This window comes from Miscanthus floridulus, chromosome 16, assembly GCF_019320115.1.
Source record: "Miscanthus floridulus cultivar M001 chromosome 16, ASM1932011v1, whole genome shotgun sequence".
NCBI lineage: Eukaryota > Viridiplantae > Streptophyta > Magnoliopsida > Poales > Poaceae > Miscanthus > Miscanthus floridulus.
Window position 1 is genome coordinate 56,071,844 of NC_089595.1, and position 17,506 is coordinate 56,089,349.

Consider the following 17,506-nt stretch of genomic DNA (forward strand, 5'->3'; position numbering starts at 1 on the left):
TTCTCCTCTTCGGGTACCCTAATATTGGTCCCCGACACATATCTTACTAAATTTTAGAAATATAAGCCACAGTTTTAGACAGTGAATCCAACAAGCAAAAGCTACATTCATTTTGCAGTGCTATTTTCAAGCTACTCATGTCAAGTTTTTGCTTTTATGAGCATCAACTAAGACAATGACTAAAAAATAAGTAAAACAATCATATAAGATTCCAAATATTACATTTATTTTTCTTATAAGACTCCAAGGGAACTGTATTGTTCATATCCAGGATGCAAGGACCACAAATGATAGTTCCCTTAGGGATGTGCAGAATCATGGATACAATATGTAAAAAAAGGAAAGCTTGAGCATACAGAAGCATATATATGATTTTACTGATTTAAAACACATGCCCCATTGTCTGAACCGAATATAAATGTTGATTGAACCAAATACTTCATTGTTAATTGACACATCTAGAAACCAAATACATCTTGAGGTAATTTTTACTCTTGAACATGGCTCTCACAGTCTTGAATATATGGGAATTGCATTCATCAGTCTCAAATACTCAGGAAATATTGATCAAAGACCCATTGAATACAAAATCAAATAATAATTAAGAAAAAGAACCCATCAACCCCACGGCATGAAGCAGATACCTACTTTGAATTGAGAACCAAAGAAGAAGCTTAGGGTGTAAAAGTAGGTATTTTCATAGGTCCGTCAATATATTTTCATGTTGCATGTAAGAATATACGAAGAATAAATGATTGCATAACCATGAATGGCATGGAGAAAATCTGACATATCTGACACATGAATTTTTTTATTTCCAAAAAACAAATGGTTTTCTATTCCTACTTCTAAAAATTTAAAGCATATCTCACCTCACAACACATTCAACAGAATGTTCTTATGTTAAGGAACCCTTGAAGGATGCTAGCAGCTAACCCAACACAACAGTTGCAGACCCAAGCACATCTGAGAGGCTATACAAATCAATCCAATTTGGGGAGCCAGATTAGAAAACAAAATGGGTATGGCTTACTGCTTGCTGCTTACCCACCTGTGTGTTGTGTAGGAGCTATCTCACCATGGTTCCACACCGTGAGTCGTCCCACAGCTGGAACCATAGAAGAAGTGAGAAGAAATCAGATGGGGGTAGAGATGACGCATGTACCTTGTTGAAGGATACGGATGTGGAAATGACAGAGAGAGGGAGGGCCATGTACCTTAGTTGAAGGACGCCAGATGTGGAGGCCACCATGGTGCGTCGATGAGTAAACCATAGCATCGGAGGGGTTGAGGCTAGGGAGATCCGGTAAATTGGGACTCACCCCGACATCGTACCCACACAGATCTAGAAGCCTCTTCCGAGAGCAAGCTCATGCCGTCGAGTAGCTCATGGTCAAATCTGAGAGAGAAAGCTCAACTTCGGTGAATAGATCGCGCAGAGAATATAGAGATCATGAGAAGGGAAGGAGAAATTGCTAAGCCGTACCCTCATGCTTGCATCACGGCCTCCTATACCTATTGAACTACCACACCTTTCCCCATCCCAGCTCTGGGCTCCGAGCATGCGAGCACTATCGCTCCAACACGGCCACAACCCACCATGTTGTGCCACGAACTCCGCCTCCCCAAAGATCTAGGCGCGCTCCTCTGACAAGGTGAGGCGGAGGGGAGAGGAGGGAAGCCATGACGACAGCGAGAAGGAAGGGAGAAATGGTGGCGGCTAGGGTTTTGGGTGCCGCCCAAATTGCAAATGCGCGTGCGAGAGCAAGGCCAAGGCTATTATCCCAACTCTGGACTGTGGGTTTGTTCATAGAAAGGTAGAGGGCTTTTCACAAAATGTACAGAGATAGATGTCGGCACAGCAATGAGCCACCAAGGCTTCAGATGCTGTGGTGCTTCCAAAGTCTAGTGGGTTTTAAACAACCCTAATTACCCCTAAAACACAGTACCTGATGGAGCCATGGTAGCAATGATACTCTCATATACTTCTAGACACTACGGGGGTGTTTGGCAATACTAGAAAACCGATCCCCTCCCAATTTTTCCAGCAAAGCATCCTACCTCCGCCAACTTCAGATCCGCTGGAAACTTTGATCTAGCTCCTAGATCTACCAAATCCATGAAACACCTCAAGGGATGCTCTAAAAACTCTAGTTTCATGGAGTTGATGAAAATTACCCACCATCACCATTCGTTACACAAACATACCGATTCGATTTCTTTTTTTCTGCCTCCTGTCACCACGAGCGCCGCCGTGGCCTAGCCTGCCGTGCGTTGTCGCCCCATCCTCATGCGCCGCGGTGCGCCACCCACCTCCGTCCCTACAGCCGGCTGCTGCCCCGCTGTCGATCCCTCCCCCGCCAGTCACGGCCCCGCACGGGATGCCCGCCATGGCCGTATTGGGAGGGAGTGGAGTTACATTTTTTTTATTTTAGTCCTTGATTATGTTTTTTAAATTACATATAAGTCCATCGGAGTTGGAGCTCTACCAAATAGTTTGGTGGCAGCTCACATCCACCGTAGAGCTATTCCATAGTGGAGCAACTGTTCTGGAATTGTGTTTTCAAAGATAGAGCCGTGTAGGCCTGGACCCTACATTAGCAAAATCAAGCTAATTAAATGGCTTGGATCATATAAAATAAAATAAAAGACATATGCGTTACAATGTCGGTACAAGCAATGTCAACCAACGAACCATAAGCCACATAATACAGGACCTCACGGTATCAAAGAAAACCAATGCATTAGAAGCAGATTAGTGCCATTAGAATAACTCTAACCTCTGTCTTGCGATCTAGTATAGTTATCTTGCTCAAAGCTTTCAATTTTTTTCTTTTCTCAGATGGTTGTTTTCTTTTGTTATTTGGAATGATGGGGTATACTATGTTTATACTAGTATAGTAAATGTGCATATATGTTGCAGTGGAATGGAATACGTTTTGAAATCATCGCTAGACGTGAGTTGCTCTAAATCATACGACCACAGGTCAAGAGTCCAGGTCATGTACAAGACTGAGAAGGTGCGAGAACAGTATGGAAAGTAAAAAAACGAGACCAAAAATCTCTTCACTCTTTAATATTATGTGTATATATAGAGTTATAGGTATTATGTTGCAAAGATGAACCGCAGTTGTCATTTGAAACAAGCAGGAACAAGTTCTGGGCACAATCGTGTGTTAAACTGTTATAATAGATTCCCTAGATAATTTTCATTTGTTTGTTGCCAAAGTTTGTTTCAAGCCATACAAATGCACAATCGTGTGCTAAAATTGTTATAATCGATTCCCTAGACAATTTTTGTTTAGTTGCAAAAGTTTGTATTATTAAGGTGAAAAATTGTTGGCAGGCTCAGTAGCTAAACTGAGACGTCACGTAAACGTTTTTTTTATATGGAACTAGATTTAAATACTAAACTCGATCTAGACAAAATGTTTGCATCGAACCGAGATATATACAACCGTGACCCCTGAGTTGGTACATACGCGAAGCATCTAGAGCACAGTTGTCTCAGCCAAACATGGAAAGGGACTCCTATGAAAATAAAAATTACAACAAAGATCTTCGAGGTTCCAGCACCATCACCATCACTAACAAAGCCTAGGTCTCACAAAGGGGATGCCGACACTCCCAAACCAAGACACCATTGCTTGAAAGCTACGGAGAGAGCTGAGCTTACCTCAGAGGGGCATCAGGAGACCCCAGATTCATATATATCTACTATCATTAAGCCGGTTTGGTTTGGCCCGATCTTCCATCGTGTGGCCCAGATTGCTTGTAGCCGCTTCCTTTAGAATCTGCTTCTTCTGCCTCCTCGTCGCTCTAGGTTGATTTTGCTAGCTTCGGCGACTTCTCGTGCGAATCCGGTGGAGCAAATATATACTCCAGCTCCTGATTCTCCTTCAGGAAACTTCTCATCCCCTCCTCTCTCTCTCTCTCCCCCTATACGCTCCCTCCCTCGCTCCCAAGTCGCGACGCGACTGAGGCAACGGCACGGGGTGACCTCGGCGGTGGCCCGCCCTCCGCGCGGCGGCAACCACCCTCCTCCTCCTCCTCTTGGACCTCCACCATGCCCCTTCCTCCTCGCGACGCAAGGCAGCGGGTCGCAGCGGCGCGAATGACAGCCTAGGGTATGGCCCCTCTATCGTCGGTCGTCCCCACGGGCGCACACCACCGCGGCGGCGTCACAGGCCATCCCCACGGACTCTCCCCGGCGGTGGAGCCCCAGGGACGACCGATCACGGCGCGGCGGCCCTTGGCGGCGGCACCCTGCCATAGGAGCCGTGCGGCGTCCTCCTTGCCTCCTCGCTGGTCGCCGCCCTCCACTTCCGCCTGCTGCGCCATACACCTCCTCGTGCCCTCATCTTCTTCGCAGTCGGGCCTCATTGGGTGCCGCGGCCGGTGCTGTCACCCCGTCACTCCGGTGTTCCTCGTGCCGTCCGATCTCTGATTTGGTCCCCCTCTCCCCTCCGCGCGAACTCCTGCAGGCGGTCGGTACAGCTCTGCAATTTTGTTTGAGTCCTCCAATTTTTTGATGGTCTATGAACAAACCCTATGTGAGTTATGGGTTGTTATCTCAATTTAGTGTAGCAGAATTTCATTTTCGTTGATGTTGCACGGCCATTCAGAAAAAAGAAAGCCTGAAGATTATTTTGCATAAAGCACATAAACTATTCCCCAATGTTTACATATACCTGCCTTAGTATTACCACCTCAGAAGTTCACACACTTCTTAAACACCTGTAACTGTAGCATGGTAGAGATCTAGCTCTAGATGTACCTGCCTTGGTATTACCACCTGAGAATTTACAAATAGGTAGCCAATACAGTGAAGTGCTAACAAATATATTTTCAGCGACAAACTGTACGTATGACTGACAGATTATTAGTGATTGACATTTTCCTAACCTGGGTTAGTATATAGATTGAAATACATTTGATTCACCAGGATAGAAACACTAATCTAGTATAACATATCAGTTTAAGCATTTCTTAGCCATGATGCCTTCCTATCTTGGATTAGTAGATTGTAACACATTTTGGTTCATCATGGGTTCATAATTTGGTTAAGGTCAGGCAAAATCTTAAAAAAAATGTTGACCAAATTATTTTAATCTAAATCTTCAGTGTTTGCAATAAGAATAAACATTGCTCCTTATAGATCTTCAGGTAAGAATATGAGCGTACAGACTACGGAGTCAGGAAATTTTAATAGCTTTACATAATCTTTGTCTTGACTAGGACGTATTAGAGTTAGGAAATTGGAAGTATGCAATTGATAAACAATATGTGTGGACAATCTTGGTGTCTGTTTAGTTAAATCCCTAAAGGTACACTGTACAGCGCCTGCTTCTTTCAGGATTTAGGCATCATGTTACTTATATGAAAACATGGCAATGTCCTGATTCTGGATATATAATGGATGTACAGCGAGCTTCTATGCTTTTGTTAAAGGCTTATTTAGGTCACTAACAGTGCGCAATCATGATTATCACTCTTTTGTGATCTTTTTATTCTTATTTGGGATGAGCCATTTGCATATATTATGATGACTGCTCTGTCTTTTATGATACTTCTATTCTGCTTTTAGTGAACTATTTGGCATACTGAGTGAAATGCACCCTTACATATATATGGTCTTTTTTGGTGTTCTTAGTGAACTAAGGGCAATGGAAAATCTAGCTGACACTTCTTGCCTTCCATTTTTCACCTTCTAATTGACAGTTCGATGCTCCATCGCGTTGGTGCTTCTATTCAGATATTTAGACAGTTCTTTCATGAGTCAATTTTCAAGTTGCCTTGCAGTTGCTATTTACCTTAGAATCATGTCTCTGCTCTCTATTTGCACATTCAGTCCATACCTGCCTATTTATGTATGCAGTCTTTGGAAGTTCATGTTGCCTTTTTTTCCTGCTTTGAACCCAGCAGGAATATATATCTCAAACAAAAAATTCGTCGGTGTCTACCTTAACAAGGGCAGTTCTTTTTCTTTGGATGATATCTGCCTGACCGCATATGCTGATACTGTTGCTCTTCAGAAAGTCACTTCTGTTGATAATTTTGGCAAGTTTTAAACTAATTATTAAATATTAAACAGAGGGTACTCAAGACGATGCAACTGTGCCCGTTCATGAATGGTGAATTGGGTATATAGTACCATTTCTGCAATTCTTGCCTTTTCATTACTTCTTGGGTGTGAAATTTCATAGAGATGGGGAACACCAGACGACCAGAGGCGCTCAGGGAAAAAGACACAGAGACACCAAATGGTGCTCACTCATATTCCTATCTGCAACATCGGCACTCAAGAAGGTTACAATAAAGCACCCCTTTCTATGTTTTGTTCCTTTTCCCTTCAACAAGCATCATGTTGATTAATAGGTCCTTCAAGTAGTATCAGCATATATTCTACTTTTTTCTCATTTCATTTTTAGAAAAAAAGTGACCACATATTTCCTCTATTATAGATACTTGCTTTCTTAGATCTAGCATTTGCTGCTTGGTGAGATAGAAAGAGGCATCCCTTAGTGTAATTGTATCATCTGTTGATATTAAGAAAGGTCCATAATTAACAATTACAGTTATAGATTCCGCGGTTGTTGCCATGCTGAATATGCCTTTACCATGTGCGTTGTCCTATCTACGGACTTTTATTCAACCTTCTCGGTTCATATATGCTATCACTAAAGAATATGTTGCTGTCATATGTACGTACAACAATGAGATGGAACATGTAATGTATTTTTCCCATATTAGATTATTACAGTAACATGCAGTAGGAGTTATCAACTCTTTCAATAAATAGAATATTATCTACATGATTTCTCCCATTTTTTTAAGCTTCTTTCATTTCGTTAAAATATTTGATTGATTGCACGAAATAAATACCCATAGTCAGCTCTCAATGACAGGTATCATATAAGATCTTCAGTTGAATTTTGTTTTCACCACACTCCTATATGTGGCTCACAAATTTGTAAATTTTATATAGGATGATGGCTAATAATGTCAAAAGTTTTAAGATTATTTCAATACTATTTAAATAATATTGTCTACTGTCATGGCATGCCTCTTATTATACAGAAATTGCATGTTACACACTTCCCAGTTAACTAAACCAACTATTACTATCACAAATATGGCCATGTTCGCTTGTCTTATAATCCATACCTTTCAGCTTGTTTTCTTCAGCCGGAACAGTGTTTTTCTCTCACAACAAATCAGCCGGAACAGTGTTTTGGCTTGTTTTTTCAGCGAAGCGAACGGGGCTATATAGCTAGTGCCAAACTATTTTATGTTTGGAGATGTTAATTTTTTTTTGTTCTAGCTCCGTATTTTATTATGATCTGTCATTTATATTTTTTTTACACTGCTTGTGATTGATCCTTGGTTGGATCCGTTGGTTGCATGGTTGGATTTCTCCACTCTCCATTCAATCTACGTAGTGAATCGGGTGAAAAAAAAAATCCCCTTTATCTCCCTGACTATCTTGTCGGCACGCGCGAGGGTGAGCATGATGGACAAGTACCTCATCCTTTCGAAACCCGCAGCTACTCTTCCATATGCGTATAACCAGGTCGCCACCGTTAGGACCCACCGAAGCAACAACACTCGACTCCTGTACAAAAGCAACCAGAAATTAATATCTCCACCGTTAGTAAGCGCCCCTCACAGACCCTTACATATCCTTCACCAGCGTGGGAGTAAATGCTGCCCCTCACAGATCTTTCACCGGTGCCGGAGTAAGCACCATCGAGACAAGGATAGAATCAGAGCGACTTGAGTTTTTTTTAATCCAGGACTAAAATTTAGGAGGTGGTAAATGGGGGTATCATACGGTGTGTTTAAATACTAATAAAAAATAAATTACAGAATCCGTCAGTAATTTACGAGACAAATTTATTAAGCATAATTAATCCGTCATTAGCACATGTTTAATGTAGTACCACATTGTCCAATCATGGACTAATTAGGCTTAAAAGATTCGTCTCGCTAATTAGTCGTAAACTGTGCAATTGATTTTGTAATTAGTCTATATTTAATACTCTATATATATGTCCAAACATCCGATGAGATAGTGACTAAAGTTTAAGAGAAAGAACCAAACACCACTTTATTACATCGCCGGCTGGACACTAATCTAGATAAAACTAGGACCTAATCGACAGTTCTACACCACCAGGCTTGGGAGAGAAACGAGAGGAATGGGAGATCAAGGTTGATTATAACCATCCGACGGGCAGGCCGCAGGCCGCAGGCCCGACTGGCATGGTCAGAGTCCGAGCCGTAATAAAATGCTAAAATGCTGTCACATTGGATTTCGTCTGCACAAAGAAAATTTGCTCGCAAGTCTATTGCCTCAGTTGTTCACGTTTTGGGCATTTTGCTAACTCACATTACTCAAAATCGACCCAGGAGGATAAAAAGTTAAATCTTATGCCTCAAGCCGCCGGACTGGACAGATCAACAAAATCCAGGCACCACAAACAGAAAGATGTTAGCCCAGAAAACTATTGACCCAGGAGGGTGAAAAGTTTAAATCTTATATGCCACAAGCCGCTGGACTGGACGGATCAACAAAATCCAGGCAACACAAACAGAAAGATGTTAGACCTATACTTCAAACGATTTGTATCTGGATGCTACATCCCAGCAGTTGGCGGTATATTAGGGGCTGCTTGGATAGAGCCCTAGCCTAGGGCTCTTGCCCAGGCAACTGCATCCAGCCCTAGACGCTGGAAATCGAACACTGGAATGCCAGCACTAAAATCAAGCGATGCCTAGCCCAGGCAAGATTCCTAGGTCAGGAAGCCCTGTTTGGATACGAACCGGGACACAAGATGTCTGGCTAGGAGCTCTGCCTGTGCAGTGTTTGGATGAAGCCCTGAGAGCTTGACTGACCCAGGCAGCCATGCGCATGCCCAGGCGATGGAAAACGTCCGCATAGTTTGCCTAGTCTAAACACATAAAGTATCTTTATTGATATTAATGGTCAATTGATTAATTCCATAAGCAGGTTCTTCCTCTCCCTTTTTCCATTTATAAACGCTAACATAGTATATAAGATACCATAAATTATTGTATATTTGTACAGAAAAATATTAGTGTAATTCAAAACTAAGCGACTGCCTCTAGCATGAGTGTTGTCTCGCCTAATCACCATGATTAGCTAATGGAATAGGAGTCACGTAGCGACAATTTTTTTTACTATCTAAACACAAAAATATTTTTTTTTACTATCTAAACACAAAAATATTTTTTTTTGTTTTTACTTATCACTTTCTACTATAATTAAATACATATAGAGATCTGTCATTTGAAAAAAAATTAAATTGATTTTTTAACAAATAATAGATAATTAACTTAAGTTATTCATTTAGTAAACACACAATAATAGTGTTCATTAATCATATACAAACAATAAAAAAAGTAAAATTTCACTCGCATAAGCATTCTCAGGCACATGCATCCAACCAAATAGACTCTCTGACCTTGCCTCACCAAGCAAAACTCATCAACTTTACAGGAACTTCCAGGCAACACTTTTTGCCAAGCGAGTCACCCAGGTCTCCAACCAAACAGCCCTGCCAGCACTAAAATCAAGCAATGCCTGGCCCAAGCAAGATTCCCAGGTCGGGAATCAAACAGCCCCTAAAATCCTAATTTCTACTGGAATGCGTTGTTTATGCTAGCACTAAAATTTCCAGGCTGGGAGCAGCTCAGAAAAATCCGAAGTGAAGGACGTGAAGAACAGAGAACACTGGGCATGCCTCGTAGATAATTATCCTTGTGCCATTAGATGCGATAATGTGCAGCAGGATGCTTCATTTCTTAAGACACTAGAAAAAGTACTCCATTTTTTCCACAACTGAATGTAATATAACACCATCAGATGCAGTGAAGAAACAAGAAAAAAAGCTGAAGGCAGTAATTCCAAAAATCAGAATTATTCTTGGCTTGCACCGTTTGTCGCCTCCATGGGATCTGCTTCTGCTGCATCTCCTTTCTTGCCTATATTCATGAGGAAACAAACAACTAAGTACAAAGAATTATACGAAATAAACAAGTATAGACAAAAGGCACAAGAGTTGTGTAGCATAAAAAATCAAAACAAATTAGCGTGTAACTAGTTTATCAAGAGAACCAAATGAGCATGCAGCTCAGGGGCGACAAAATAATGAGCATTGTGTACTGTGTACATGAGACAAACCTTTCTTCTTCTTTCCACCACCCTTCTTCTTTGATTTTGTCCCCAAAGCAAGCCATGCCTTTATCTCAGCATTGTCTTCAATGGATTTTGTGGGCTTTAGCTCCTGTAGCAGATGTGATGTAATCTTATCTGATCCATTGGGCATCAGAAGCACAGTGAACTTTATGTGTGCAACAAGATCACCTGCATGATACAACCACTTAATATGATGGCTCTTAAAATAAATCAATCTGCACCAGAAGCCCACAAACCTTACAGGAGTTTATATAGACCCAAAGTGAGAAGTTATGGTATGTTGAAAAACGAATTCAAGCAGTCCAGTGATTATATCGAGGGGAGTAGTCTCTACCTGGCTTCTCATGAAGTACAGGGTACGGCTGTAATAACTCATGGTTCATGCATTCCACCAAGCCTAAGCGTGCACGCTTCTCTTCTAATGCCCTATAGCAATTCATAAGCTCATGTTTCAAAAAACAACAAAGGTAGAACAGTTAAAAACTCAAAATTCGTTGTGCATTCACAAACCTAGCAGTAAAAGGCATGATTGGGAACTTCTGGCTAATCTCACTGAAAATAAACCTTGACGCTTTCATCTTCAAGTGATAATTCTTGTCTACAGCCCTTTTGTAGATGGTGGTCTGCTTCTCATCCAATAACTTGGGCTGCCACGAATATAAAACAAAAATGTGATCAAACAGGGGGGAAAAGGAGGATCATATGCAAATAACAGAAATTCTTACCTTCCCCTCCCCAGTGCTGGTGACAATATCAATTGCATAGACTTCATTTTCTTCAAAGTCAGCATCATCAACCTTTGTGTCAGCATTGGAGACACTGAGAACAACTTTGTTACCATCAATCACAAATTGTTTCAGTTGATGGCTAAGAACACCTTCCACGATTTTGCAATCGTAAGCAGCAGCAACTTTCTGAATTGCTTCAGTAACATCCTTATTCTGAAAATATATAGAGTGGGGATTAGTAATGAAACGAACAAATCAGTACACACCCACAAAATGAGAAAGGAAGTACTTAGTTAGGTCAACACTTCAAACATCTTTCAAAGATATATACTTAGGGAGACGGCAACAATGATAGATAAAATATAACTTGTGAAAGAAAAAAAAAAACTTAGGGCTTTGTAAAACATTTATACCTTCTTCCCAGGTCTTACAAGTCGCATAGCAACTTCTGCTGCTGTGTTGGCAGCAGCAAGAACATCAGCTGCTCTTCCTGTGACAGGCCCATTTGCTATTACATGTGTATGTGCCACCACAGCAATAAAGCCATCAATATGACAGCCCATATCACTGCAAAAAGGAAAACAAAATTGTTGAGGTCCACAGCAATACCTGCAGAAAGGGATTATAAAAATAGTTGCAGCAAGACAATTACATTTTAACCATATCATTTTCTTCCAGAACTGCATCATCTGTGGCAAGTGGTGAGAAGTGGCATACGGTGTTATTCACGGACACACAGGTTGGGAAAGCAATGCCCCTTTCAATCTTCCTCTTTGCATTCTTGTAGACATTCCCAGTTTGCCTATTCCAACAATGAGCCCAAAGTAAGGATGCAAATTAGCAAGAAAGTAGCAATCAAGAGCACTAAGACACAGAAAGATGTATTACTCTCTTATGAAAGAGTCGCCCTTCTCACAAAGGTCAACAATCTTCGCTTTTGGCTTGCACTCAGACACAACCAGCTTCAGAGCATCTGTTGCAAAGGTGATAAAACACTTTAGCATTTCATTTCTGATATTAGTATGCATCATCAGGCCAAAGTAAGCACAATTACTATCAGTGCACTTCTTGAACAAACTCAACATACATACAAAATAAGATAACAGATAAAACTTCCGAAGAAAATGGGGCAACCAAAGTGGTGCTAACATCCAAGTAGAAGCCTCCTCTGCAATCCAGAACCACTGCTACCAGTATAGACATCATGGTCAATATGAACGCCATTTGACATATCAAATTCCGCTTCTCAAAACTGTAACTGGAAATCTATTTACTAACCCAACAGCTAAATCCGGCTACTACTAAAAATTCACAAAGACCGCCAAACATCTAAATTGAAGAACAGCTAACAATTAACAAAAACCAGCGGCAACAAATACTAGAAAAACTAGACAATCTCCACGCACGCTGCTGGACCGCAGATCAACCGCAAGGATGGGTGATAAGGTTAGAAGGGGGAGATAAGGCGAGGTTACTTACTGTTGAGGATTTCGGCGGCAGCCTTGTACTTAGTGACGACGTCGTTGGAGGAGAGGTCGAGCTCCTTCTCCTCCCTGACCTCATCGTCCGACGACATCTGCGGCATACATCAACACTCAAAGCGATCAGTAATGGCGACAAAGTGACAGGAAACAAACGAAACAGGTCGAATCGAGCCCGAGGAACATGGAAGGGGACGGAAAAAACTCACTGCTTCAATCCGAGGTGGAAGTCAGCGGCGATGGGAGGGGGCCTCGGGGCGGCGTCGGAAGTGGCGGTGGTGGTGGTGGCGGCGGCGGTGGCGGCGGTGGCGGCGGGTGAGAGGTTTAGGTTTAGGGTTTGGGCTCGGGAGGCGGATTAGAAATGTAGTGAGGCAGCCGGGTCGGGTGAGGCGGCGGCGTTTGGCTAGGGCTTAGAGGGGAGGAGGGCGTATCACTGGCCGGTGGGTCCGGAAGATGGTTAGTGCGGCCAGTGGGTCGCTGAGAGGTAGGACTGGTCCTGGGCCCTGGCCTCCTGGGCCGTGCCGCGTGTGGGGCTGGATAAGACTTACAGGTGGGCCACAGGCCACAGAACGGTGCGGCCCGACCAGAGCAGAATCCACGTGTGGGGGACACTCGGCGTCACCGTCTTTGGGCCCGATCGCTTGATTTCTGGGCTGGCGGTGCTGGTTTACTGTGAGAGAAAAATATTGTTGGTTGACTGATTTAGGCTGGCTGAAACTAATAAACGAATAGGCTGTTTGGCTCATTGTGCAAACGTGACGGAACGGGGACCGGGCACGGAAAACAGAATAGTCCAATGCATATGCATACTACAGTAGTTATTAGGATGGACCGGAGCGAAAATCAAAATGGCACCGGTCTAAGAATCGGTTGAAGCACCGGTTGAATAGTTTTACCAATTTACCAATTGAATTGAACCACCCACAAGCACTTTAAACCGTTGCAATATAGGGGTATTTGAAACTGCTTCGCTCTACGTTTTTTTTTTAGCTCCGCTCTATATTTTTAGCTAAACGGGATAGGCTGTTTGTCTCATTGCGCAAACGTGATGGAACAGGGACCGGGCACGGAAAACATAATAGTCCAATGCATATGCATACTACAGTAGTTATTAGGATGGACTGGAGCGGAAATCAAAATGGCACTGGTCTAAGAATCGGTTGCCAGTTGAATAGTTTTACCAATTTACCAATTGAATTGAACCATCCACAAGCGCTTTAAACCGTTGCAATATAGGGGTATTTGGAACTGCTTCGCTCTACGTTTTTTTAGCTCCGCTCTATATTTTTAGCTAAACGGTTTCAGCTCAATGCACTCTGTTCAAGGTAAAAGGGTGTAGTTATGAGAGCACCTAAAGGTGCTTTACAAACTCTAGGCTTTTGTGAAGCTGCTCCATAGTGAAGTTTATGGAGCAGAGTTTGTGGAGCAGTCACAAGCATCCCTATAATAACATACATGCAACAGATAATTAACAACATATACAAATAAAATGGTGGAAAATACAATTATCTAACCAGTTCAAACTAACCTAATTACAAGTCTACAACATGTACCATGAAATCACTGTGTGTCTGTTGGCTGTCTTTAACTCAAATAATCCGATCACCAAAAGATAATAAAACGATAGCATTTAATAGAAAGGTCTTAATATAACAAGTTTTACAAGTTGTTATGCTCTAAAGTGTTTTACAAGATATGTCGATATTGCGTATGAAAAGATAATGTATGGTGCACTTACAAATAGGTGCAAAAAGGACTTGAATAGTAATTCAAATTTCTATATTGCAAAACATTATCAAATGCTAAAATAAAGTACACTATTATAAAGAGCTCGTTAAGTTAATCAAAGTAGATATATTATTTGTCTAATTTGGAACTCATATGTTGAAATTGACTAGCAAATACGTTGCAACAGGAGACAATAAAAGCTATCGAATATTCATGGAAAATAAGAATAGAAATGCTAAGAAAACAACACATCGAATATTCGTGAAAAATGAAAACAACAATGTTATATAGCTATTTCTATTTTATCCTTCTATAAAATTTTAAAACTATAATTTATTTTACCAAGATCATGACATCTATAATACATAATATAAAAATAATATTAATAATATTTTAGATCATAAAAATCTATAATTCTATTTTTTATTTAATTTAACAAGGAGTTAGTTGTTGATATGTAAGTATTGGTCTGTTAGATGGTGATTATAACGGGACACCTCTCCCTATTATCTACATGGCAACACTCATCATGGATTGCACTGGATTGAACAACAAATTACTCAATATTTTAGTTTACAGTTTAATTAATTGGACCATCGACTGAACCATGTTTGTGCCATGGTGGGGGGAGGTTTTATTGGCTACGAGTCATGTCCTGAATAGAATTCCAAATAGAAATAAAGAAACAACCCCATATGAGGATTAGGCTAGGAGGAAACCATCAGTTTCATGCTTACATACATGGGGATGTTTGGCGAAAGTCAACGTACCCATTTCTAAAAAGCGCAAGCTTGGATCGAATATTATGGACTGTCTTTCTATGATATCCTCACTAGAGCATTTCCTATAGATATTTTGTAGTAAAATCTAAAGTTCCTAATATACATGTTGATACAATTATGGAATCTCTTTATGCTATGTTTTTTAGAACAGATTTCCTATGAAAGATATGCATATCAATACTGGATTTTCTTTTGAGATAGCTCTTGATTTTACTACACCTGTCAAGTCTCCTGTTGAGTTATTTGAGCAACCATATGAAGAAGTCCTTGAGAAGGATGACAATAGAGTTCCTGTGAGGAACAAGAGACAAAGGATTGCAAAATCTTTTAGTAATGATGAAAGCCCTAGTTTGATTTTAGCTAATTGATGAAATCTAAATACCAACCTTTGTCTTAAGTGTTATGCAAGATAGGTTAGTACATACCAAGTGATGGAGCAGTATGATGAAGTCCATGATGGTGGAGATGGACATGTGATAATGATGATCAAGCTCCTACTTGGAAAAGAAGAAAGAGAAACAAAAACCAAGGTAATCAAGGCAAATGTATCAAATAGGTTTTTATTTTGGCACTCAAGACACCATAGAGGGTGTGAGTGTATTTAGGATCAATAGTCGTACTATTAAGAGGAGAAAACCTTGGTTAAAATGTTTGTCGAGTGCCACTAGGTGAATTCATTCATGGATACGTATTAGGACATGTGCTAACTTCTAACCCCTTGAAAATGCTTTAAAATGCTAACACATGTGCACAAAGATGTTACACAATGTGTTTTGCACTTGGGAGCAAGGGTGAAGAGATAGAAGTTGAAAAGGAGTTGAGAAGAGTGACGAGATCCTAACATATGGGTATGTTAAGCCTCGAGATCAATGGTCCCAGACTAAAGGGACATGGACGAGCCTGGGCACGTCGTAGCCCCCACTCAGGGCTCAGGGTCTCGCCCAATGAAAGCCCTAGTTTGGTTTTGGATAATTGATAAAACCTAGCACTAACCTTTGTCATGAGTTGTGATATGAGCTAGGTTGGTGCAATTCAAGTGATTGAGCAAGATGAGGTCCATTTAGATGGAGATGGACATGAGATGATGATGATCAAGCTCAACTTGGAAAAGAAGAAAGAGAAAAACAAAAACCGAGATGATCAAGGCAAATATATATGATAGGTTTTTGTTTTGCACTCAAGACACTATAGAGGATGTGAGTGACTTAGGGTCGATAGCCGTACTATAAAGAGGGGAAATCTTTGGCTAAATGGTTTATTGAGTGCCACTAGGTGACATGACTTTTGCATATACATTTAGGAACCTAGTGTGCTAACTTTGACCCTTGTAAAATGCTAATACACGTGCATGCAAATTCTACACTTTGTGGTTAGCAAGTTGGAAGCAAGGATAAAGTGGTTGTGGACTTAGAAAAAGAAAAGGGGCTAAAAGTCCACGACCGGACGCTGGCTGCGGGGTGACCGAACTCACCCCGATGTGTCCGGTCAATTATAGCGAGGTGACACAGCGTTGGTCGAGAGCGCAGGGAACATGATTGGATGCTAGACCTGACGCGGGGTCATGTCCGGTCACTCACAATAGTGGAGGCGCAACACTCGGTGGCGCGATCAGACGCATGAGCAGTAAAGCGATCGAACGTGCAGGAGTAACGCAAATACTCTGACATATGCTGACGTTGCATGCGTAGAGAGGTGGCCGGTGAGGACCAGACGCTCGAGCGCGTCAGATCACCATTGACCTAACGCGTTCGGTCAGTAATTTTCTGCTATGGGAGCTTACTGGATCTAACCTGACGCTGAGGGGCTTGGAGTTCGGTCACTAGAGCAGCACGTCTAGTCACTCATTGACTATGGCATTGAACGCTAAGTGACCATTGGGATCCAATGGCTGAGGTTTGAACGAGGACACATGGTGACCATCAGTGCAACCGGATGCACTGTGGTCAGTGCGTTTGTTCAGCCCGAGAGTGCCCAATGACTCTTTGAGTCTTGGGGCTCTATAAATAGGAAGGTACCGGCTTGGGGCTCACTCTCTTGGCACTTTGACATACTTGACATTCTTGTGAGCCTAAGCAAACACCTCTCACTCATCTCCATCATTGATTCATCATCATAGTGAGATTAGAAGTGATTACAAGTGCATTTGCTTGAGTGATTGCATCTAGTGGCACTTGGGGATCGTTGTGGCTGCGGATTTCTTGTTTGTCTTGGTGGTTGCTGCCACCTAGATGGCTTGGAGTAGCGGAGGAGCTTCGGTATGAGTTGGTGATTGTTTGTGGTTGGCTTTAGTGATTGTGAGGGGTCTTGCACCTTCATCAGCGAAGAGCCACAAGGTAGCTCTAGTAAATTTCTTGTGTCATTGAGTTACATCACTTGTGGGTAGGTTCTTGTAGTGTCCAATTATATGAGCGAGGTTCGTGCAACACCTATTAGCCACCAAACCACCAAGTGTTGGTCGACACAACAGGGACTAGCGGGCTGGCAAGCACGTGAATCTCGGGAGAAAAATTGGTTGTATCTTGTCATTTGGTATTCTCCCGGTGATTGGATTGGCATTCATCTTGT

At 41.7% G+C, this 17,506-nt stretch overlaps 1 protein-coding gene across 1 annotated transcript; it reads right to left on the reverse strand.

The window, feature by feature from the left end:
* Nucleotides 1–9,400: 9,400 nt before the first annotated feature.
* On the reverse strand, nucleotides 9,401–12,815 carry LOC136513069 (ERBB-3 BINDING PROTEIN 1). Its single transcript, XM_066507066.1, has 10 exons — nucleotides 12,641–12,815; nucleotides 12,430–12,526; nucleotides 11,839–11,923; nucleotides 11,603–11,752; nucleotides 11,364–11,517; nucleotides 10,948–11,163; nucleotides 10,733–10,869; nucleotides 10,557–10,648; nucleotides 10,208–10,390; nucleotides 9,401–10,008 (listed from the first exon to the last, which is right to left on the reverse strand). Exons 2-10 carry the CDS (start codon nucleotides 12,524–12,526, stop codon nucleotides 9,944–9,946), a joined length of 1,179 nt encoding a protein of 392 aa, XP_066363163.1. The 5' UTR covers nucleotides 12,641–12,815; the 3' UTR covers nucleotides 9,401–9,943.
* Nucleotides 12,816–17,506: the final 4,691 nt, after the last annotated feature.